Source organism: Nothoprocta perdicaria, unplaced genomic scaffold (assembly GCF_003342845.1).
Source record: "Nothoprocta perdicaria isolate Ctin4 unplaced genomic scaffold, notPer1 scaffold_6, whole genome shotgun sequence".
NCBI classification, from domain to species: domain Eukaryota; kingdom Metazoa; phylum Chordata; class Aves; order Tinamiformes; family Tinamidae; genus Nothoprocta; species Nothoprocta perdicaria.
Window position 1 is genome coordinate 8,187,136 of NW_020455865.1, and position 25,362 is coordinate 8,212,497.

General features: G+C 43.4%; 1 protein-coding gene across 1 annotated transcript in view; it reads left to right on the forward strand.

The window, feature by feature from the left end:
- Positions 1 to 47: 47 nt before the first annotated feature.
- Positions 48 to 25,362, forward strand: part of RABL6 (RAB, member RAS oncogene family like 6) — a 53,444-nt gene continuing 28,129 nt past the window's right edge. Inside the window, exons 1-7 of the mRNA XM_026049166.1 lie at positions 48 to 181; positions 5,807 to 5,941; positions 11,355 to 11,402; positions 17,625 to 17,677; positions 19,176 to 19,267; positions 20,146 to 20,286; positions 21,202 to 21,307. Coding sequence (XP_025904951.1) covers positions 52 to 181; positions 5,807 to 5,941; positions 11,355 to 11,402; positions 17,625 to 17,677; positions 19,176 to 19,267; positions 20,146 to 20,286; positions 21,202 to 21,307 — 705 coding nt within the window. The 5' untranslated portion in view covers positions 48 to 51. The remainder of the gene's footprint in view (positions 182 to 5,806; positions 5,942 to 11,354; positions 11,403 to 17,624; positions 17,678 to 19,175; positions 19,268 to 20,145; positions 20,287 to 21,201; positions 21,308 to 25,362) is intronic.

A 25,362-nucleotide genomic window follows, 5' to 3' on the forward strand; every position in this document is an offset into this window, starting at 1 on the left:
GCCCGGAGCTGCGCGGAGCGCCCGTGCCGGCCGAGGCGGCGGAGCGGGAAGATGTTCTCGGCGCTGAAGAAGCTGGTGGGCTCGGAGCAGGCTGCGGTCAGAGACAAGAACATCCCCGCGGGGCTGCAGTCCATGAACCAGGCGCTGCAGCGGCGCTTCGCCAAGGGAGTGCAGTATAACAGTGAGTCGGAGCCGGCGCCGCGAGCGCAGCGAGGCCCGCCAGGGTCCCGCCTGCGGCCTGGTCCCGGCCGCTGCGGCTCGGCCTGGCCGGGAGCCGCGGGGCGAAGCGCGGCCCYGTCGGGAGCGGGGCACGGCCGGCTCCGGGGCCTCCTTTCTCGGTGCCGGGCCGGCGAGACCGCCGTGCAGCCGCGCGGGAGAGGCCCTGCGGCCGGGCCCCCGCGGGCCGCACCGCCTGCCCCTCGGCTTTAGCCCCCGGCAGCGCCAGGAAGGTCCCTCCCGGCGGGGGGCGAGGGGAGACCCCTGCTCTGCCCCGTGGTGCTCTGCCCCGGGCCGTGGTGCTCACAGCCGAGTGCTAGTGGGTGCGTGAGAAGGGACTTGGGAGAAACTCTGCAGTGCTCACCTTTCATAAGTGCGAGCGATGCGTGCCCTATAAACTACCTCGGCGGGTAATTTCATCATGATTATGTGCTTCTAAACTGATACGTTTGCCTTTTTTTTTTTTTTTTTTTAAGAACACTTTTGGAATTACTCTCCTTTCTGTATTAAGGTTCAAGGCTGCATCTTTTTTTCCCCTGAAGTTCAGTAAAGGTTATTTCTAATACAGTGTCTCAGGAAGGTGCTGCAGGCAGATGAAATACATCTCACGGCAACAATTGTTTTATAGGGGATGGTGTTTATGTCATTCTCTCTGAAAATCGGCTTGCTAACACAGAGCCCATGAGTATCAGCTTGTCTGCATGGGACTGTGCAGGCAGGGAGGGGGGACTGCAGCAGACTGAGATCAGCAGCTTGTAATAAGAGTGATTTGTAAATGCTCCACAGAGTAGTTTCTCTAAAGGCACACAAGTTGGGGAATAGAGATTATGCGCTATCGTAATCTGAAACTCTACTGGAAGGGAGAATTTAACACTTCAGAGCTTGGATAAGGATGTTTAGTGTCATGATGGACTGCTTTGGAACTTTCTGAAGCTCTGTGCTCTAGTAGGGAGAACATTTGGTGCATTTATCCAGATTGCATCTGTTAAAATGCTAAGAATAGAGCTTAATTTAGAAAGTAGCATCTTAGTAGGCAGTTAGGAATATGAACAGCAACACAGTGATACTGTTAAGGGACTAGATTCCTAATGGAAGACGAAGGGTGAGAGTGAACGTGTTAAAGCCTGGCATACAGCACTGCATTGTCAACCTGGAAATGTGCCGGCAAAAGACTGTTGATCTCTGTGGAGACCTTGTGGAGACTGCAAACCAGGACACGTTCACGTGCTTCACTGCTAAATGCGTAAGATCAGGTAGCTCATGTCAGCTCCTTTTATGATTTGACAGTTTGTTGTGGTGGCGAATGTTTGTGCTACACACARTAAGATCAGCTGCATCTTGCTGGCACAGGAGTGGAAGGGGGAGCTCTTTGCTGTGTGTTGGCCACCCGCATGGTTGACTAACCTGTGTGTATGATACCTGCTTATTAATGCAGCAGGGCCAAAACTGCAAGCAGCGAAGCTGCAAACACTGCCTGGTTGCTTTCTATCTCATTACTGAAAGCCTCAGGAAAGCTTTTTGTCTCTTGCCTTGTCTTTGACAGGATTTGTGTTCTAATTATTGCTTTTATATCTACAATAAAACTGCAGCTTTCTGTCACCTCCTTGAAGGAAGCTTTCCAATCTCCATAGTAACTCTTCCCTGTGCCGCTATTGTACCATATTTATAGGAGGTACAGGCAGCCTTGGGAGGGGWTTGAAGGGCCCTCCACAGCTATGGCTGTTGATATGTTGATATGGATTCCAGTGTTTTGAGGTTATAGCCTCAATTGGATGTAGGCTGTGAGGAAACATCATATACAAGGGTGATTGCTAAGGGGAAGGCAGAGCTGCAAATCCTTTGTTACTGTCAGTGCATCTTTTTTAGCAAATACACTCCCCTGTTGAATGTCACGTAAAATGCATTTTGTAGTCATCTTTAATACACTTATCTTTGAAAGTTTTTTTTTTTTTTTTCCCCTGCAGTCGCATAGGTTTCCTTTACTGGTCATAAATTGAAGCAGTTTTGCTTACCAGAAATGCTTGGAGATTGCCTTGGGTTGCTTGCTATGCTGTGCTGGCCTGCACAGCTTCCAAGTGTGTTTCCTAACAAAACAAACTCCTATTTGAGGTGATAACAAAGACTGGGCGCTGCCTTAGTGACAGCAAGTTGTGTAAGTGGTGGGTAGTTTTCTCTAATGAAATTGAACCAAAATGTTTTGTATTGATGGGCTGCCTTGCCTTTCAGAAGGAAAACTTGAGCAGGGTGAGTATGCTTAGATTTCTCATGGGAGCTAAGGTCAGTAATAGCCCTTGGCAGCAGCCACTTCTTTAGCACCGGACGTCAAAGCAGAAAGAGTTTTTGTCCTGCATTCCCAACACGCGCTCTGCGTTTGCTCTGTCATGCGCATGCAGATCTTCTGTCATAGGTACCCACAGAACACAGCTGCCTGAGTMATATAGCAAGCACAGGGAATAAAAATGGTCTGTGTCACGTTTGTGGTGATTGAAATGTTTTTGTTCCTGGTAGAGGGAACAGACCTGTTAAAGCTCACTGCTTCTCTCCTGGTTGGAGGGGTAGCCTGGCCCCAGGTGAGACTGGCTGCACCAGCCGTCACGTAGCCGTGCTGGCCCCAAGAGGGTTGCACAGGCCCGAGCAAGTGGGAATGGGCAGAGAAGGGCAGGTAGATCTCGTTCTTTTGGCAGCAGTGTTTGTTTAAAGTGTCTCAACAGGTTCCAGAAGCAGCAGGTCACTCAAACGTGGCGATCGTGTGAAGGAATGATCACCTAAGAAGAGGGAAATAAACCATTTTGTCTGGGTTATGCCAGTGGGAGCATTTCCTGAGAGCTACCTGTTGRCAATAAGCGGTAGGAACGAAAGACGCGGAGCTGCTGGAGGTTGAGGTCTAGCTGCTGTGTGCCCCAGTTCATGGTCTGCTTTCGCCTGCTGGGCTGTTGTCGTCAGGCGCTGTCTGGAGAGCRCGTCGCAAAGCAGAGCCTGTCGTGGAGCGCAGGATCTTGTCACCATGATAAACGTCAGTAGGAAGAACAYGATGAACATCAGGCGTTTTGCCTGCTCTGCTCTGAAGCTCACCCAGATTTTAGTCTCTTATGAGTGCCCATCCTTGGGTAGACCTGCTCAAGCTAAAGTCTCAAATACATTTTTTTTTTTAATCTTGCTACAAATGATTTATATGACCTATGTTCTTCTTTKATTTTTAAAGGCCTTTTCTCTCTTTGGCAAAAAAGCGGTGAAAACTATCACCCTGTGTAGACGGAAAGACATCCTAACATGAGAATTATGAAAAATATGAGAAAGGTGAAAAGGGCGGTTTGATATGTTCAAACTGAGTTTGTGTTGATCTAAATGTGAGCGGCTTGCAGGGCTGGGTGGTTCCCCTGTCCTGGCGTGCCACGCTGTGCTAATGCCCTCCTGTTACTGCTGCTGCAGCTCCACCCTGAGCTATGGTGGGAAAATAAGTGTGGAAAAGGCATTTAGGGTTTAGTCTTCAGCCAGTTCAATGCCCTGATCAACTCCACGTGTTGCTGCACAGCTAGTAGCATGTGTGTAAGATTTGCCTCTTCTGGAGATGGCTCATCTGGAAGTGACCTGAAGCTGCACCTCGAGAAAAAACAGACAGGGTCAATGCTGAAGAGCCTGCTTGCTTATGGATTTCCCTGTATTAGTAGCTACTCCACTTAGTAGCTAATGTCACTCCATGTAATGTAGGGGTAAGTGTGAATTTTAAAATGTCTTTTTAAGGTAAGTAATATGAGAGTGTTTCAAAGGCACTCACAAAAGTGAGAGTGTTTTAAGGGGAATAAGTAGGTTCTTATTCTAACTATGCTGTTGACGTGATCCATTAAGAAAAGTCCAAGGAAGTGTTTGGTATTCCACAAGGCACAATAGGAAATGTAGATGCTTTGCTGTCTGCAGAAATGTTCTAGTCCCTGTAAATGAAGTCAGCATATAAATATTTTGCTGATTTTTTGCCTTGATTATTTCTTTGCTATTAAAAGATAAATAAAACAATAAATAACAATAGATCTTAGTGCATGAGAGCAGAACAGCAACAAGAGCAAAGCAGTACTGCAACACAAAATTGCAGCAGAYGGAACTCTGCCATATAACTTCTTACATGTTGTGTCAGACACTCTTGCTGCTAACAAACTTCTCCTGAAGTGATGTGATTCTGCTGCTTGTCTTGCTTCATTTTGGAGATGCCTGTAACAGCTCTGGAGTTGCAACAGATGAGCTTGAGTCTGAGACCTTTGGGCCAAAGTGGTGATGCCCAATCTAGTGCTCATGACTTGAACCTGATGYGGATGTCGGTGCAGCCTGTTGTAGGGGAATGACTCCTGTGTGTCAAATGCAAGTGTAAAATTTCTGTTTCTGTGCAGGTTAGCTACACAGAACCGCCAATAGCTTTGTTATCCCAGCTTAAAGATAGGGGGGTGTATGCACACACATATGTAATATAGCAGAAAACTTAGAAAACARTACCTACTCTTTCAAAAAGAACAAGGTGGTATTAGGTAGACTCTAGAAAGTCCGTGGTACTGGTTGCTACAGAAATTGCTTTCCTTGGTTGAGTGCRCTTTGTGACAGTAGTGCAGCTGGTACTGTGTGGATTGCTTGCTTCCGCCTCAACAAGTTATTCAGGACACTTCCTTTCCTTGGATGTATTTCTCCACTGACTCGCTTTTCTTGTTGTGGCTATAGAGGCGAGTGAACAAGCTTGTGAACATCATCGTACTTCAGCTAAGGGGCCCAAGCAGCTGGTTCAATTTGAATGGGACTGGGCCATCAGTTACTCACCTTGTCCCTTTGGCAGAGAGTGTTCCTCAAGGATTGCCTCTTTGCCTGAGCTGTGGTCCGGAGCAGCTGGAGGGCAGTACGTGGTGGTCTCCTGCTTCCCCTGGAAAGCAGCATGTTGTCCCAGCTAAAGCAAAGCTGGGGAAGTTACAAGTGGTGACAGCTGAACCCTGCAGTTACACTCAGCAGAAGCTGAATGCCCTGTCTAGTTCAGGTCAGCTAAGAACTGGTCCTTGAGGACCAGTTCCTTGAGGTCCCGTTGAGGTCCTTGAGGTCCAGGACCAGTCAGCTGACATCCAGTTGATGTCCTTTGAGTGACATCAAGCAACAGACTCTAGGAAAAATGCTTCCTCTAGGAAAGAATAGCRTTTAAGGAGAAATATGGGTGACAGAGGAGATAATTGAAGGAGAAGCCTGATATTGGAGCCTTGTGAAGGGATGGGGTTTGACAAAGTCAGAGTAAGGGTTAGGTGAAGATGAGAGAAGGCAAGAGGAAGAGAAGCGAGCGGATAAGGGCAGACACTTTGCTGGCTAAGCTGTGCAGGATCCTGATGGCTCAGTCTTGACTTGGGTTCTTTCTGCTGAGCTGGTTTGAGTAGCTGAATGAATGGTAATTTTAACAATTACGCTGCTTGATTTTGGTTTTTTGTTTGTTTGTTTTAGCAAACCATCATGCCTTGTAATGCAAGAGAATTAATTGCGTCTAAATAACGCTTGCAAAATGTTAATGTGCTTTTCCAAACTCTTGTAGCTTTGTTTTAATCATTTTTATTTATCTTCGTTCTCTTTTTCTCAGTGAAAATTGTTATCCGAGGGGACAGGAATACTGGAAAAACCACGCTCTGGCACCGACTGCAGGGGAAGAAATTTATTGAGGAGTATATTCCAACTCAGGAGATCCAAGTCACCAGCATCCACTGGAACTATAAAAGTAAGAAAGTAGAGGGGTGGAGGGAGCAACAGTTGTGGAGCAGTTGTCTGTGCCTGGAGGTAGAAGTACTACTGCAGCCTCATCTGCCTCTTATTCTGTGTCTGGGAGAGAAAAGGGGTCTCAGCAGTCAAGTTATTTTGTTATTCACAGTTTTCCAATGTGTTTTTGATAACTTCATTCAAAAACTATATGTCATAAGTCCTGAAGGATATGCCATTGGAAATTGTCATCCTGGGAAGGTTTTTCGTTGGTCATCCAAAATGAAAAATGAATTATTTCTCATATGCTGGATCTGTGGGAATATGTTTATTATGGAAATCTGCCTGGTGTTACTGTGTTGTGCACAAGTCAGTAACGTGGTGCACTCTTGTCTTTCACTGTCTGATCGAAATGTAAGTAGCATCCAGCAAATGATAAAAATGATATTTTAAAAATGATGGTAGCAATAGTAACTTTGGTTGAGTTACAGAAGGGCCTTGTCAGTAGCTTTTTAAAGGGCTTCTTTCACTTTGAGAGATGAGATGTGATTTTTCCCATCTGCTGTGGCAGTTTAAAGTGGCTGTGAAAKCCCTGGATCTAGCCTGAAGAAGACTCTGCAGGCCTTGAACTTGCACAAGGCTGTGGTTCTGCAGTGTGATAAATTCAGCTTTCAGGTTCCTGGTGAAAAATGCCACAACCGTGTGGGATGAAGTACTGATTCAGCATGAACTTTCTCTGTAAGTCTGATTTTGCTTAAAAAAATGACAGCAGTTTAAGTTTGTCATATCAAGTACTTTCTCCCCACGCCACTCTAACTTTATGCTGAATTATGTACCCTCTGTTTCCACACAACTGGAATATCAGCATAAAGTTGAGGTAAATGCTGTGTTTGGTGCTTTGGCTAGTTCAGTGATCAAATTTGTATTGCCAAGTGATTCTTATACTGCCCAAGTCTTCTGTCAGTGCACAAGAGGTGTCGGCGAGCAGGCACCAGGCGTGCGAGCACATACTGCTATAACAGGCTCACAAGGTGCTGGTAGTCAAAGTGTGGGAGACACATTCCTTTYTGAAGACAGACTTCCACATTAGTCTCCTTTTCCTTTTATCAAAATTGAAAAAGTTTGTAATAATGGCTAGCTCTGCTGTATTTTGGATGTGTAAGAAGGAGGTTTGGAGTGTGGCCTYGAGCTATGCCTTGTGTCACAGGTGCTGGCAGGGACTTTCTGTATTAGGATGATGTAAAGGTCACCTCTAACTTCAAAAATTCTTCATTAAAAACACCTTCATTTTGGAGCATCATCTTCCTACTGCTTTGTCTGGCCCAAGACACTGAGAGATCTGCATTATTCCTGCAGTGTTCCCTATCTGCAGTGACATGTCTGGTGTGTTGTATTTTAGTTGTGACATCCCTCCCACTCTCATTCCTCTCTTGGAATATGGACACATCTACTGCAGATGTGAAGGGAGAGCTTGAAAATTGCTCACATTAAGGAAGGCATCTCCACAGTCAAACCTGAATGCTTCAGTCTTAACAGACTTAGATAAAAATGTGGGATACTTCTTCCCCAGGTATCAAAATGTAAAGAACATTCTAAGTCTTAGTTATGATTTTCTGCACAATCATAGATGAACTAAAACATTTTGTTTTCTTTCTTTTCAGTGCCCATAATATAAGCATTACTTGTAAATACAGCAGTAGAATTTGGCATTTGATTGCTGTATGTATATATTTTTAAGAGGCTAGTTCATGTCTAGTTGCTTTGTGTACAGTTACATGCAGAAGGGTATTGGAAGAGTCTRTTACATGTATAGAAAGATCTGGTCATCTCATGTGGCTCTGCGTATTTTGAGGACTGAGTTTCCTTTAACTGAGCTGAGACTAAGATACCAACTTTTTCAACAGGGATGTGATCGCAGGGTAGAAAGCAGCTAGATGTGAAGCTGGCTTTGCTGCACGTCAGTAATTGCAGGTTTGTTATTTCTAGTGCTGAGTGCTAATGTTTATGTGATGCATTTTTGTAGGACTTGCTGGTTAGCATTGCCAGCGATATATACGTGTGGTGATGGGCTTTTCTCAAAGCCCAAGTAAAGCTTTGCCAAACTAGTCAGAATATTTGGCAGACTGTACATGAAATTGTCTTTTGCTTCTAGTTTCTGTCACCTTAGAAAACTGTATTATTTTCTTACTAGTAATTTCCAGTAGTACAGGAAATTGCTGACTGACCACCTTAAAAACTTATAAAAATAACCCTCTTTGAGCACCTCTGTAAGGTACTGCTCCTGCTGGGAAAACTTTCCATCCAACACAGATGATGTGGGCCCTCTGAGAAGCTGACTCAGATCTAATTACCGTCCTGTTGGCTAAGCTAATCTGGAGAGGAAAAAGAAAGTTTATTTTGCCTGTGATCCTGCTCTTGCGTTAGCTTGAACAAACATTATAAGGCAGTTAGCAGCAAATATTTACAGATATTAATTAAATTACTGTCAAATGTTCAAGAATTCTCATATTAGCTGGTATTAGATGAACTTTTTAAGTCTAGGACTTTCCTCTTGTTGTATCTCCCGGATTTTCATATTGAAAGATTTATTAAATGAGTCTGAGCCTTTGTTGCTCAGAATGAACAAAATTACTTTTCTGAGCCAACAGTCTTTGTTATGGGATTTTTTTAAGACTTGTGCTACCATTTCTGACTCTTAATGTACAGTTATGGTAGTCATAAATTTTATTCTCCTTCTGGMAGTGTAAGAAAGGGATGCTGAAGTGAAAAATAGCAAATAATTTTGTTCAGGATACTTTGAGAGTTCTGTAGACAAGTSTGTGGAATGGCAGAGCTGCTCCGCTCTGTCGGATTTGTGAGCTAAACTATGAGATGAATTGTGTAAGTATGTCTGAGAATCTGAATTTTTATTACAAAACTACCCATGTAGAATTTTTTTAAAAGATTTTTAATATTTTAAAATTATTATTTAAAAAAAAAAATCCTTTCTTGCAAAACGAGCCTTTTCACTTCTCCACTGTTTCCCAGGTAAACAGTGTCTGATTTGCAGCTGGTTGCAGACTATGTAGCCAAATAGCAGTTGAGCAGAGGTTTCTCAGCAGCTTTATCCTTGCAATGGATTTCAGTTAATGCAAGCTCTAGAATAAAATGATGAATTGGCACTCTTTTTTCTTTTTTTTTTTTTTTTTTGCCACACGTCTTCAGAAACCATTAAGATGAAATGCTGCTCATACAGCTGTGCATGAGTCATAAGAAAGCGAACAGAGCAGCACTAAAGTRATTATCCTCTTATGTGTTCAAGATAGCCAGAAATGAAGCTGCTGATGAAAAGGAAGAATCTGTTTAGCAGCTATCGACAACACTATTCCTAACGGGGAAAGGAGGAAATAAAACGTGGAAAAATGGTTTCTTTGGGTCTTGCATAGTTAAGTTCTTTGCTAAGTTCTGTATTTTCCTTTATCTAAAAGGATAGAGCAGGTCTCTCCTTTTTACATCAAACATGTACACTCCCTGGCCATCCAGAACCATGCTGCCCAGCAGGACTTTAGTCCTGGGCAAATGACTCACTGGGAGGGCAAGCCCAGCTGAGGGTGTGCTTCCATTAGGACAAGAAGGTCAAGATTATTGGAACTTGGGAGCAAAGTTCCAGTGCCAGGTGCCAGACCATCTCCTAGGAGGACATTGCACGTTACCCACAGGGTTTTGTTTTCCAGAGAGGGGTTGCTCCAGAAAAACTCCTTCCTAGAAGTTATCCGCTTCACATGAAGCATCTGGAAAGAGCAAACTGCTCTCTTGATTCCTCCCATGCATGTGGTGCTGCAGGGTTGGCCATCTAACAGAGAAAATGTCTCCTATCACCTTGCAGAACATCCTGACTGTTAAGAGGAGCAAAGATCGACTTTGCTGGACTGTCTGTGCCGTCGTGCTTATGGGACAGCCACAGCACTGTCACCATTACAGGGTGTAAATTTGGGTCCAGAACTCAAGCAGGGTGCCTGGCTCCGAGCACTTGCTGGGTCACAGTGCACCCTGGACACACCAAGGACTTGAGCATCCCAGTCGGAGAGAGGAGCGCCTAATGTGTGAGCTGCCGCGTCCAGGTATCTGTTCWCTCAGCTGTGGATACCGCTCCAGTGAGGAACAGGGGGCAGTTGTGCAGCAGCGCTGTGTGAATGCCCTGTGGTGGCCTGAGAAAATATTCAAAGCCAGAAGGAATTGGGTCTGCGAGGGTTAAAGCAGACGCCTGTGAGGCGTCCGGGCCCGGGCAAGCGGCCGCTTCCTCTTGGGTCTCGCTAGCAAATTGGAGATTTAAGTGGGAGCTGCTGTGAGAACAGCCTGCGATTCGCCTTTATGCGTGGCTAAAAAAAGATCCTTCTCAGGAAGTGGATGAAACTTTCTCTCTTTTCATCTGTCTTTGCAGAATTTTGAAATGTTTTAAACCAGTGGTGGATTCCGTAGAAGGAATGTGTCTTGGCTTAGCAATGACATTTAGCTCTATTCAGCAATGCCATGATAGGGGATTATTTTCTACTTTGGGCCCTTGTCTTCTTACTGCATGGTTTCTGTTCAGAGTTCCTCCAAGAGTAAGCTTTGTACCTCTTATCATATGCTAAAAGCAGCTGTTTCTTGGACCAGCCCTGTGAAGATGAGACCACCTGCTCAGATTCAATGAGCAGCTTCAGCTAATTTATTCTCCATACATCTTGAAAGTTAAACTGCTGGCTGTCAGCAGTAGTTAGTTTGTGGGGTTTTTTGTAGTTAACATTTTGCTTCTCTTGCTTTAGGCTTTTAGCAACTAAAATCCCAAATTTCTGCCTTTCTGACCTTGACTCTGCATCTCTGAGGCAAAATTGCTCGTAATACTGTAGTTTTGTTAGAAGAATAGGACAAAGCAATGAGAAATTTGGAGAGTAGATCTCTGTAACCACAGGAGCATCCACCATTTGTCACACTAATATAGAAAGATTAATATGGTTGTTCTTCCTTAAATATTTGTATTTGTATGTTTTCAATTGCACACATTACGTCTAGACTAGACTTTATTCTCCAAATACAGATTACACCTATTCTGAAAGAAGAATGTGGAAACCTCTGTATGTTATGTAAAGACTCTTGGTGTAATTTTTATAATGTGCTCCAAATCTGACGTAAAATTAAAGGCAATCTACCTATATCACTTATGGGGCTAATAATTTTGAAGAAGTTCTTTACAGAACACAGTTTGGAGGTACATCTGAGTTCTTCCATGGTAGACCTTTTTTAAATCATATTTTGTTTCTGTTTTCTAAGTTGCTGGGGAGTTTCTTACCTTTCCTTTGACGTTATTTGTTAGCTCGGCACYATTTGCTTTGGGTTAGATGTTGTGTAGTGGGGGTCAGGTCTTCTCCATCTTGCTGAAACGCTTTTTCTAACATTTTGTGTTCTTGTGCTTTTAGCCACTGATGATATCGTTAAAGTTGAAGTCTGGGATGTAGTCGACAAAGGTAAGATCTTTAACTTCCTTTTTAATGGAGATTATTTGGACTTTTTTATTTGGAACTTCAGAAAATTTGTATTTTCCAAATTTGGAAATTTAGAAATTTACTTGCACTTTCTTCAGGAAAAAAAAAAAAAGTAACATCTTTGGGTGTTACTTTCTGAAATAATTTATTCCTGAAATAATAAGATAGAGGGGAGGAGTCTCCTGTACTGGAGTCCTTTGGTTTTTTTTGCAATTCGAACTTCAGATGAAACCCAGAATTCAGGAGCCTGAATGGTTTCTGTTATTTCATATTTCATATGCTCTGTGATGAATGCAGTAGCCTGCTTCTTTGTGTATTTAAATTGTTYGAACTACATAATAAAGCTCCTTTCTTCCCATTTATATTTTTATAAATGTTTAGATGGCTGCTGAGTTCTTTGTTCTGTTTATAAAACTTCTTGCTGTGCTGTTTTTGAAAGCACCAATATTGTTAAATTCATAAAATATTATCAGCAGTGATTGATGTACACAGGAGGAACGGATAAAAGAAAAGTTAATTACATAAATCCACTTAGAACAGAAAGCAATATTTTTCATTCTAAATCTTTTCTAAATGCTTAGCTGAGGAAYGTGTTAAGATGGTTTCATACATTTTTTTCATTAGTTTTCACTCTTTGTCAGGTTTTAAAGTTCTGTTTCCTAACAGTAATAGACATTTCTTAAGGCAAAGCTGAACGCAGTGCAGAGGTGGACTCTGTTGCTAAAAGAGGTTGAGATTCAGATTTCACAAATTTTTGCTCTGCAGGTTTGCTTCTAGCTTGAATTTCCTGTGATCTGATGATTACATTAATGGAAACTTGATAGTTTAGTTTAGTTTAGTATAGTTTAACTGACTTAGATCAGGATTGCTGCTGAAGTTAGGTAGATTCTGGTTTGTTTTTCAGATCCTAGGATAACATGTGCAAGGCTGAGGAAAACCATCTGTTTTCTCACTGCCTCGCAACTTGGGCATGAATTGATGGTTGATTTGGGAATCACGTGCTTCCAACACTTATTTCTGTGAACAGCTTCTCTGCATTTTAGACCATGATTCTACTCAGAGACTTGTTCTTTTTTCTTTTGTTTTTTTTTTTTTTTTAGTCTTTTTTTAACAGAATAGATCAGATTTGGTATGTGCAGATGTTGATAACGGCTCTTCTGATCCATGCCCCACTGTCAAAAATTGAAATGTCTGAGATCTGTGACCATTTGCTCTCCACTTCATATTCATTTGAGATGAACCTTAGTCTGTTAAGATCCCTAGTTCTGGACCACAGACATGTACATCTTTATGTAATTTATGTATTCAATCAATGATCAAACAAAATCAGATTCTTTCCCACTGATGCAAAATTGCAGATCCTTGATAGATACAGCTTGCAAGAATGTACCAATTAACATAATTCATAATTAATTATCTGAGTTTCATCTTAACATTATCTCATGACAGTTTTGTTCTTCTTTCTGTATGCTTAGGACAAAAAATCCTCCTGYGTGATGCTCTTGGTGAGAGTGACACTAACCTAGCCTAGACTTTGGGTAGTGAAGCATTGAGTGCTGCTGCCGCRTAGTGCTGAGAAAATCCGATCCTCTTCTTGTCCTTTCCTACAAGATCCTGGCTGATATGCATATTTAGAGTTGGGAGGCATGCTGCATTTATTAGGCTGGATTTGAAACTGCAGAAATACATGTTTTCAGCATGCGTTTCGATGTGTGCTTTTTTCCAGACTAAATTTATTTTAACCAGTTTCACCTCTTTTGAAAGAATTGAGAAATATATTTAAATAAAGATATTTGAAAGTCTATATTGAAAGTCTGATATTACTTTGCAGGAAACGGAGGGCGATGTTTAGCCAGACTGTCTAAAAAGCAAAGCCATAAACTGCAATTTCAATTTCAGTCTCATAAAGCAGCTCGYGCTCCCTGCGCTGTGCTCAACCCTCATGTCTCCATATCAACGTGCACAGGAGAATTTGGGAGAGTTTCCTCCGCAGTGCCCTAAAAAACCTCACTGAGATTTTTGCAGTGAAGACCAATGTGGTTTTACTAAGCAATCTTTTGCAACAGTTTTGCCTCCTGGTTAGTTCTCCAGCTGTGGTTCCCCCYAGGTGATTCGGGAATGCTGGAAACAGCTTTTTGGCCCTGCCTGGCTGGCAGCCTGCTGTCACTTGTTTAGGATATAGCTGCTAATGCGGAGGTGGGGGAAAGTTTTGTTATGAAAGCTTAACCTGATAAAGCAGTAAATGCAGGCAAGCAGGAGGGCATGCTAACCCTGACACTGCTCCCCTTCTCTGTCCTGATGTGCAGAGTGGCTGGAGGACAGGCTTACCTGCAGCCTGCTGGGTTCTTCAGCCATGCTSTCTGAGCACAGCCAACTCCACAATGATGCCATTTATTAAAATCTTAATGAGGACTTGTCACCAACTATAGATTGTGTTCCATTTTGTCCAAGATGTGTGGTCCTTTGCTGCCCTTGGCACTAAGAGTGCAGAGAAAAGATACCTATCAGCAAAAGTCACAGTCCTGACTCATCTTTCTGCTTTGCAGTGAGTTGTGTAACTGATGCAGGCCATAAAACTAGATCCTTAATGCAAAGAAGTAAAATGAAATGAGGTGCTTGGAATTCAGGTGATTCAAGACTTCAGGTCTCACTTCTTGTAATATCTGCTGTTTGGACTTACYTTTCCCCAGACACTCACTGAAAGGATCAAGTCACATTTTTTCTTTTTCTGTGKCTCCTAAAATAACCTAAACGCTTTTAAGAGCTGACTAGTCCTGTGGCATTCAGGAAAAAGATTTTTTCTGTAGAATTTAGGGCATTGCTGCAAGGTTATTTGGTTTCAGTTGCTGCTGTCCCCACGAATAAGGAGCTATTGGTGCTGGTCAAACACCACATGAAGACCTTTGTTTTTTGATTGAGGCTCCTGGACCATACCTTCTGTAACCCCAAAAACCAYAACCTAGATCATATGATCTAGGTTGCTCACTCTTCATTGCATGCCTGCCTTTAAAGCTGGAACTGCAGCTCTTTGCTCAATGTATCACATCTTTATCTGGTCCATCTTGCAGCTCTGGTTCCAAAAATAAACACTGTGCAGGAGTATGTGCACACATGYGCCTTCCAGCTCTGTTACTGCTTTACACATGACCTCCTTTACAGCATGGATGAGCATCACTTARAAATACCAGTCAGTGCTCCTGATACACGCTCAAAAGCATCAGCAGGCAAAGGTTGCGTGTTCTGTTTCAGAGCTGTATGAGTTGTGTGTTTTGTTTCAGAGCTGTAGATATGTCCAGGTTTGAAGGTCCCTTTGATTACTCAGGATGAAAGATCTGTAAACTCTGATGAGTTTTGGTTTTAATACTATCTTAATACTAAAAACTCAGGTCAAGTCCAGTATAATTTATCAGCAATTGGAGAAATAGTGAGATCTTGAGATTCAGAGTAGCCAAACAAGTTCCAGTGGCTTGAAACAACGTGAAGCAAAGAGGGGAGCAGCTTGCATCYGCCTCCACTGCGATCGGCTTGGGAAAAATCAGAGTCCACACTTGAGCCTCAGGAGGGRTATCATAGAATTATAGAATCCTGAGATTCTATAATTTTGGAGATCATCTAGTCCAACCCCCTGCACACRCAGGGTCACCTAGAGCACATGGCACAGGGCGGCATCCAGGCGGGTTTGAAAGATCTCCAGAGAAGGAGACTCCACAACCTCCCTGGGCAGCCTGATCAGGGCTCTGTCTCTGTCACTGGTATACTGCAGGAAAGGGAAAAAATCAGGATTAGTACGTCTGCTGTTYTCAGCTATCAAAAATAAGATGACAGCAGAGCTGCGAATGTTCTAGAAATGTGTGGTTTTGCAATGACATTGAAAGTGTCTGTGAGTAAGAGGGCTGAAATCTACTGCCACTTTGTGCAGTCCTTGTATTGCTGCTGTGCCAGGACTGTCCAGGGCCACAGCTTCTTTCAAGAAAATGCCTGAACTTTTTTTGTTTCGCATTTTTTTAGCTGACACTGACTTTTTAACAGCTAACAGGTGATCAGCTTGACCATCATAGCTSAATGTGGGCTGCAACGTACAGCAAGAGAAGTGTGACCGACTCCCTAATTATGGCTAACAGCAAAAATACTTAGTATTAACAACTAGTGTGAATTTTCCTCAAGAATGAAAGCCCTACAGCATTTAAACTCTCCAGAATAGCTTTCAGATTTGTTGCCATTTATCCATGACCTGCTTGCAAAAAGAAACACTTTTTTTCTCTGTTGCTTTATATTTACCAGAGCTGTGAATTTCAAAAGTAGTCACTCCATCTTCATTAAGCGAGTTGAATAGGAAAAGAATCGCTTTCTGTCCTACAGTTTGCAAATAATTTGTTAAAGAGTCAGTGGAAGCGTGTTGTGAACTCATCCAAGCTGTTAAGCACATTCTGTGACGGATGAGATGTTTCTAGCAGTTACAAGAAGACATTTCAGATCTCTGCTATCCCATGGTAATTTATTTAATTTGCCAGTATTGGGACTAGAAAATTACAGAGCAAAGTTCAGAAGTATAGTCCTTAATTGTCTTTTAACACCTGGAAGATATTTGAGGACTGTAAAATATGACTCTATTCCTTGCAGGACTCTACAGTACAAATCATTTGGTAAAAGTCTGAGAGTCGCTGCATGCAGTGAGTTCAGAAAACACCCAGAGGTGCAAATTTTTCACAGTATGTCCACACTGAACTTTATTTGGTGCTGGGTGAAAGCTGTGCTCTTTCTTGCCTACTGAGACTCTTGGTGATCCTTAGCCTACACCAGAAATGGGTGGCATTGGCCAGTTGCCCTTCTGCAAGTCCCAGGTACGAAATCACTGGTGCTCTGCCCACTGTGCCTGCAGGCTTTGAGACTGGGCAGCACGATTAGACATAACTGATAAAATGCTAAATGTGCAGGGAGGCTGAAAGCTCCGTGCCGAGGTTGAAACCGCTGCCTCCTTTTCTGTGGGTGCTGAGCCTGATGATGTGGATGCTTTAAATTATCCATCCCTGGACTTATCCAGCTTACTGAAGCTGTAAAAACAAGGGGAAAGCTTCAGCATGCAGCTACTTACAGACTGTTTGGAGGGACTGRCTCTTTTAGTGGTACAATCTGTATATGTTTAGCTGTCTCCTTTTATTTCCCACTTCTCGAGAAGCCGCTGAGGCTGGCAGAGCATCTTATAGCCAGRAGTAATGTGCTGCGAGGAGATTTCTTGGCCTTTTTTGCTGCATTTCAGAGGCATGGCCACCCTCCCCCAGCTATCTAGCAGTGTGCTGGCATGCCAGAGTGCCAAGCTGAAGGCAAAAGAAATACAACCTGGCTTGGATTTTGGCTTGCTATTGGAGCTGGATCCCTTCCTGCAATACAAATGTGCCTATGGGGCATATGTGGCCACTTTGGTTTTGGTATTTTTGTTACTTGTATATTTGAAGTTAAATAGTTTTTGACCATTTAAAATAAGAAGATTTCCTATAAGGTCACTTTGTTCAGGAGCAGAAAGGTGTCCTTTAAACCTAACAGTACTTTAGTGCATGCACGCTACAGAGGAGATGCGTGAGTGGAAGAGCCACCTACGAGTCCCTGTAGATGGGACTGTGGACCCTGGGCAGCAGGGTAGTTCTTTGCAGGATGTTTCTAGCGTCTCCCCCGAGCATTTAGCACGTCACCTCCTGCACTTTCTTGAGGGCAGCTCCTAAGTCCGCCCGAAGCACCTAAGGGGCTTAGAGGGCACGTTTGGTTGCAAGGCTGCTCACTTCAGGTTGGTGGAGTTGCTCAGCGGGGATGTCTCAGGACAACGTGTATAAAGTGCRGCACTCCAGTTGTAACAACCTCAGTATCTTTTGGTTCGTCAACACTAAAGCAACAAAAAGTGGAGAAGAGCAGCTCCACTTGTGGTCAGAGAGTGCTCAAACCCATATTCTTCAGTTATCATGACTGTATGCAGTGAAGAGTTCTGTTCAAGCTGCCACAGACTTTCTGTACCCGTTTGCCTTGACCATATTAGCTGGTTTTCCTCATCAAGGCGTCTCCCACCTCCCCTCATATTCCACATGCTTGTGGTAGAAGTTGGATCTGCTTTAAGGTTGTGTGCAAAATGCCACGGTCCTGTCCCTGGAGACAGACCCAAGCTAAGAGTCTCTGCCCCATGTAATGCATTTGTCTTTTGCAACTGTTCTTTTTAAGGGAAATGCAAAAAACGAGGAGATGGTTTGAAGCTGGAGAATGATCCGCAAGAGGTGAGTCACCTGGAGTGCAGATGTTGCCCTCTTAAGGGGAGGCTTCTCTTTGCACTTTGGTTGATGGTTTCTGCATGTGTCTGCTCTGAGGTTGGCCAGGCAGCTGGGTGAGAGCAGGGAGATGCCAGACATTCCTCGCTCTGTTGCCTGTCTGTTTTATCTCCCTGTCCATGCCCGCCCCACTTCTCTTCTGCTGTTTTCCATTCGGTCTTCTGGGAATGAGACACCCCAGGTAGTTACACTGTAGTTCTGTACCTGTTTCCACAAGCAGTGTCAGGAAGGCCTTTTGTAAAGGATTTGCCATGAGCCTTGAACAAATTAAAGCCATGCTCTCTGGCTGCTCCTTAAAACTAGACTAACTGTTACCTTTTAACACTCCCTGGAAGGCAGAAGATGAAGGGACAACAGAAGTGCTAGGCAGGATGTCAAAGTAAACAGTGGTTCCTTGTGGCTCCTGCACAAAGGTGTGTCCTATGGATCTTCTGCCGCAGAACAAAGTGCTTGCAGCCGCATTCCCCAAATTGCATTTGAGCTGCTGATGCACTTCCAGAGCACTTCTTTCAGAGCTGGGCTATTTTATCCTCAGGAAAAGTCAATTTAAAGGCCCTTGATCATGGGATTTCTCGTGCAGCTATTCAAGAGCTTTATTGCTCTGATTGCTGTGCCAGTGCCCTCTGGGCTTCATAGCGTGGACGGAGTCAACAGGCTGATTTCCACGTGGAAGGAGAGCCAGTATCACTCATGTGCAAAGCGCTGAGCACTCTTCTTCAAGGGCCTGTTCAGGGCAGTGAATGTGTCTCTTTGTCCAAGGGGCAAGTCCTCCTCAATCTGTGGGGTCAGATGAGGAGAATTTCTTTAAAAATGTTGCCTTTTCCCACAGGAGGAGAACAATAAAAGCAGTTATTGCACAGTTGCCTCCCCCTTTGCAAACATGGGTGCGTTTTTTGCTCAGGGGAAAGAGACGAGTGCTGTTCCATAGGCACCAAAAAGCAGGAGCCTGGTAGACAAGGGAGCAGTACTGAATTTTGCAAAATTACAGATGATGCAAAGCAAAGTTGGCTACTAAATGTTTTAGCTACAGAGAAACTTATTAGATTGGAGACCTTGGCTTTATGGGTTGGAAGCATTCAAAGCAGAGTCAGTATTTATCCACAGAAAGAGAGCGGGTGCCGTGTGCTGTCTGCTGTATCCTCTAGCTGTATGTGGAGTTATGTTGTCAAGAAAATATTTGGTGTCATGGAGGGAAGAGCGAGGGTGGGTTTTAGCAATTGCAGATGTGCTTTTCTTCCAGAGAATTTCATGTCCTTCACATCCTGTCCCATAGGGAGTGAAACCACTAGCTACACTGTTTAAATGATATTGATGTGAAATAGAGTGATACCTTTATAGTGTCTGTTACTTCAGGAATTTTGCCTATTCAACACTGTATTTGTGGTATTGTGTGCAAACCAGAAGCCAAGTCAAGTACTTACTGCCTCTTTTGCCTTTATTTCCTCAGGCAGAGTCAGAAATGGCTCTGGACGCAGAGTTTCTGGACGTGTATAAGAACTGCAATGGTGTTGTGATGATGTTTGACATCACCAAACAGTGGTGAGACATCACCTGGGTTGTATGCAATCCAGCTCCCCCATGTTTAATCACAAAAAAAAAAAAAAAAAAAAGAAAAAAAGAAAAAGCCCTCTGAGACTTGCTGGCCTCTGAAGCTGGTTTTGTACCATTTAAAATAACAGCTTTATCTTCTGGGATGTCTTTTAATACACTCCCCTCTTGGGCATATTTTGAGCAAGTAGTTTCCCTGGGAGATTGTGGCCTGCAGTTCCTGCTACTCCGCTTCTGAGACTTGATAATTAGCCCTATCGCAGATGCAGAGTGTGCTGGGCTCTATAAATCCCCAGACTGACAGAGCAGAAGGGAAAGGGAAAGACGAGTGAACAGTGGGGAAATTCCCAAGAAGACAGGTACTGCTACAGATTATGTAGAGGCCATAAATTGCATACATATATAGAAATAATGAGCTATTTATTTTGCATCTCTGATGGAGAGGATGGGGAATGTGTAGAAGCCGGAGGGGTTGAGGACTTGGCTGCCTCTGTATATCTGAGCTTGTGTTTTACTGGTTTGCTTATGGGCCAGTGAGCCTGGTGCCAGCAGAAGCAAGGGACCTCTGCTTGTGCTGCCCTCACCCAGTCTGAGAGAAAGGTTATGGCAGGAGTTGCTCGGTCTCTAGGAGCAGTGGAGCATTGAACTTCAGTTGCCTTTGATTAAAGACTGGTAAATTGTATTTACAGTTAATGTATTCTTCTGAGAGGGGCAAAGAATCAACAGTTTTGGAAAGATTTCTGAAATTCTTTTCTGTGTAATTCTTTTTTTTTCTTTTTTTTTCCTTCTGTGGTTTCGTGCGATGAAGCTGCTCACAGAATGATCTATTTCTCCCCCATTTGCTTCTGTCTGGTTCTCCTCTGGTGCAGGACATTTAACTATATCCTGAGGGAACTTCCCAAAGTGCCGACCCACGTTCCAGTGTGCGTGCTTGGGAATTACCGTGACATGGGGGAGCACCGGGTCATTCTGCCTGGCGACGTGCGGGACTTCATCGACAATCTGAACAGGTAACCGAGGGTGGCACCACCGTCCCCAAACAGGGAGCTGCTCTCTGTCATGAACCACAAAAAAACATTATCACCACTGTGGTTCTGATGTGCATCACAGTCATCCCCAGTTAGTGGCTGCCAGCACGTATCTTTCAGAGCTGTTTTGCCCAARAGATCGTGTTCTTTTTGGATAGTCCTTGTCTTGCAAAAGAAATCCCCCTGAAACCCAGCTATTCTCTATACAATCTTGCTGCAAGACAGGCATCGAGTGCAGCTGTGATCCTCGCTCTTCCTCGAAGAGCGTCTTCTTGCAACAGTTACTGTTTGTTTTGGCACAGCCAAACCGTTCTCCCTGGCCAGCCCAGCAAAATTTTCCCTTAAATTGGGATCTGAAGGTCTCTATTATTTTAAATGTTATTTGTTGGCAAGGATTTATTAGATTATACCTCTTTTGTTTTATGTTTTCAAGTGTGTGGTTATAATCTTTTTTCAGTCTGTTGCTTGTTCATGCATGTATCTGGCACATGCAAACGGCACAGTTTTGCGGCTCAATTTAGTAACACCATTTTTTTACAGGTTTATTTCTCTGCCTRACTTGGCAAGTTTAATTCCCAAAGCCAATTCTTGAGTAGGTGACTTAATTTACGTCTGTTTGTGGTATTAAAACAAAATCTTGACTGAAGAATGGTCCTATATAGCCGTGAACAGCAGCAGCTTCATTCTGGCTTTTTCTGCCACCTTTCAGGAGAAGCAAAATTTGAATTTTCTTTGTAAACCGAAGAATCAGTCTCTAGCAGAACACTTGCCAGCATTTGGGGCTGCGGGGCTGGCGTGTGGATGGGGATTGCGCCTGGTACATAATTCAGCAAGTATGTGTGTGCAGTCCGTGTCCTCTGTACAATTTTCTTCTCCCTGCCTATCTGTTTGAGACAGACCACCTGGCTCCTCATATTTTCGGTATGCTGAGTCTTCCATGAAGAATAGCTTTGGCCTCAAGTACCTGCACAAATTCTTCAACATCCCCTTCTTACAGCTGCAGGTAAGCAAAAGAGGATATCTCTGAGGATGGGTGGGTGGAAGGAGTTTGTCTTCCCTGTTTCTCAGGTGGGGATTGGATTTTTTTTATTTATATATATAAAATATTATTGTTAAAGRATCCTGATTTGATTTTATATATATATAAAATTATTATTGTTCAAGGATCCTGAATAGATTTTTCTTTTCATGAACATGTAGTCAACAAAATTATATTAATACATTGATGTCAGTGACTTAGACATGTGTCTGCTTGTGCAAGGACTGTTTTTTACTGTGTTCACAAATGCCCACTTCTACAGAAAGTTCCCAAAGCAGTAAATATCATGGGCAAGAGAACTGCATTCAGTGCTATGGTACAATATGTTACATCCAGATATGTATTAAAGTTTATATTTAAATTTCATGTTACCAGTCATCTAAAACTGACTTAAGGAAAGACTTGCTAACAAGATGAACAGCTCAAGGACAACTGTTTTCTGAAAATCATTACCCCGAGGTGGATGGTAACTGATCTGCTTGAATCCTGTACACATACATTCAAGTCTCAGGTTTCTTTTGTACAATTGAACCTCCTTTGGGTAGGATGAGTGGAGACACAGAAGTTCATTGGGCAAGAAAGGGTGACATTTGTAGCCGTGGTCCTTCAGAGGGAATTGAGTGGGCTTGTGAGGGGTTGTACTTTTGTGTCATGGATTTTCATTGCATGAAAAATCAGGCAGTTGACCTTGGTTGTCTTTCACTGGAAGGTGAAATGTCTGTGTGTATTTTATATGAATAATCCTTGCTGAAATACTTCTGAAAGTTCAGAATAAGCTCACATGTATTAGTGGATATTACCACATCTTTGGTATGCAGAACGGATGCCTTAGAAAGCACTAAGGTAAGAAACCTTAAGATGCAGCAACCTAGTGAAGCAAATTGAATAATTTTTGGAGGAGGAAGCTGTAGAAATCTGACATTTCTGTACTGTAGTTTTGTGCATCTTTCTCTTTCTTCTCAGAYAGATGTTGAGAGGAGACAAAGACATTAGTACTGTCTTCCTACCAGATTTGTGTCTGAAAGCCACTCAAAGCGATACTGTTAATGGTCAATATATGCAGTGATTTTCCTAAGTATAATCATAACCATACTGAGGCATTTGTGGTTCTGGGTTTGTTTGGGAACAGCTTTAGGARGAGATTCATAGGTGACCTTTCACTGAAATGTGCTGCAAATAATTAAACAAAATGTGCCAGTCTGAAAACTGCAAGTGTTGTCCTTCAGATAAGATAATCAACCCCAAATCCAGAGAACTTCTCGGACAAATCTCGGTCGTAAGGAACATCAGAAAATAAATCTGATGTAACTTTTAGTTGCTTGGAGACTCCAGTTACTGCCACTTGGGAAGGTGAGGGAAGTGGGGTGACCAGCTTGCATTTATTCTCCTGTTCCATGGGCATTGGAGGTAGTCCAGAATGCAAGGTGCAGTTGCCACAGGTGGGATTGGCCCTTCACAAAAGAAAATTGAAAAGAGTTTCCAAGGARCTGTTCAGTTCCCCTGAGTTACAAGAGGAGGTTTGGGTGGATACATGTGAATGACGTGTGCAAATATGTTTGCCCTATGTTCTTGCTATCTTGACAAAAAAGGTGGCAATTGATGAGCTTGTCCTAATGCCCGTCATTCAGGAAGAGACAGAACGTAGCTGTCTGCTCTTTGCTTTAAAACAGTGCAGCCCAAACTAATTCCTACAGCTCTGATACCTGGGTTTCAGGCAAGTGCTTTTACATACATTCTKTTTCAAATGACAGGATGGGATCAGATACAAAGATGCTTTCCTCTGAGAGGAAGGAGGTGTCTGCCCTTGCTATTTCCTGAGGAGGAAGACAGTGATTTGAAGGCCATCAGCTTCTTCCAGGCAGGCCGTAGAAGCTCTGCTTGCTGTCAGACTTCAACCAAGTTTGCTCTGTTTCCCAGTGCCACTTGCATTTTTGATACATGTTTATTAGAAGAGCTCAGGGCTATTCTGTACCTGCTGATTTGGTGGCTCTGGGCGTGTTGCAGCTCCCGTTGCAGCTGCAAGTGTGRCTTTGAATGCGCTGGGAGGCAGAGCTGCTTCTCTGGGCCCTATTGCCAAGCAGTGCAGCAAGTTAAAAGGTGTAGGAAACACAACTAGATCCAATTCCTCACGGTACTGTTCATACCTTCAAAGGCAGTTGCTAGTAACAACCCCTAAAAAGGAGTCCTTTGCTTAGCACTTTGCACAAAGTAAGGTTAGAGGAAAGGGACTCTGAGTGATGTTCACAGAATCACAGAATATTTAAGGTTGGAAGGGACCTCTASAGATCATCTAGTCCAACCTTCCTGCTCAAGCAGGCACACCTAGAGCATGTGGCACAGGGTGGCATCCAGGCGGGTTTTGAAGACCTCCAGAGAAGGAGACTCCACAACCTCCCTGGGCAGCCTGTTCCACTGCTCTGTCACCCTCACAGTAAAGAAGTTGCTCCTCACCTGGAGATGGAACTTCCCGTGCTCCAGCTTATGGCCATTACCCCTCGTCCTATCGCTGGCCGCCAGTGAGAACAGCTTGTCCCCTTCTTCCCTGCATTCTCCCTTCCTGAACTTATACACATTAATCAGATCCCCTCTCAGCCTTCTCTTCTCCAGAGAAAACAGGCCCAGCTCACTCAGCCTCTCCTCRTACGAGAGATGTTCCATTCCCTTAATCATCCTGGTTGCYCTTCTCTGGACCCTCTCGAGAAGCTCCACGTCCCTCTTATACTGGGGAGTCCAGAACTGCACATAGGATTTATGCAGTCTCAGTCCATTTCTGCAGTTTCTCTGTGTTTCTCAGCCTCATCTGCTGCAGCCCTCGAGGGCGAGTAGAGTTGGTAGCTGTGTGTGAGATGCCACCATGTCCTTCAGCAGCGCTGGCACTCAGTGCATCGGTTTTAAGTTGCACTTTGCTGTGTGCAGCACAGGCTCATGCATCTTTCATTGAGAAAGCGGTGGGTGAAATTCATACCTGCAGTACAAAGCCATTCCCCCAGCCACCCAGGCAACTCAATTATTTATCAGTTTGGTAGCAGGGGGAGGATTCTGAGACCCAAGAAAGCCCTGGGTATTGCTGGTGGCCCACATAACGTGCTAATGTGATCGGATCAGCAGGTCTGCAGAGGCCTTCACTGGAAGGAGACAGAATTTGGCAGACAGCTGAAATAGCCTTTTCCCAGAGAGCGTTTGGAAGTGGCGTTCAGCCAGAGCGTTGGTCGGTGGCATGCGGTTTTCTCCGTTCTTTTGGGCCATTGCTAAAAATAAGATGTTTCTTTAATATTTTAATATCAGCATGTCAAAAATAGATTTTTAACTTCATATTTCAGTCTATTATTAGAACTGATTTTTTTGCCAAGTTAGATACATCCTACTCATGATTGAATCCAGGCTTCAAATTTATTGTAGTCTGTGAAAAGTAAAGCCAGTAAAACTCTGATTAGTACATGTCTTGCTACCAAAGCATGAGGGAAGGCAAACGGCTTGCTGGATAAAAGGCCTCCATCTAGATCCCTAAGATAAGCACTTGAGAGCAGTCTCTCCTCTCTGTTTATTCAACTGATTTGATCAGCATTTATTTCACTTTAATTTGCAAACTGATTGAGGACAAAGCAGCAGAAAACGTGTCTTTTTCTTCTCTGGTTTCTACTTCCATTGTCTGATAAAATTTAAAAGGGTGAAACCTATTCTGAAATGTGGACGGATACAGAGACGGTACAACAATACTTTAAAATCACTAACTACACGTTAGTACTTCTCTTTAACTAAACAAGTTTAAATATGTATAACATGTTTTGCTGCAGTTTCTTATCTGTATATAACAATAAAGGGAATTTGAGTTAGCTAAAGACTTCATAATTCTTTGTATGTGTTTTAATTCAAATTTGCATCTGCACAGAGCTTATGAATATGATGAATAAAAATTGCCTAGCAAAGGAAGAATGGGTCACTTCATGCTCTTTGCATGATGAAACACAACAAGCAGTTTAAAAATGAAGTAGAATGCCTACTAAGCTGTAAATTAGCTT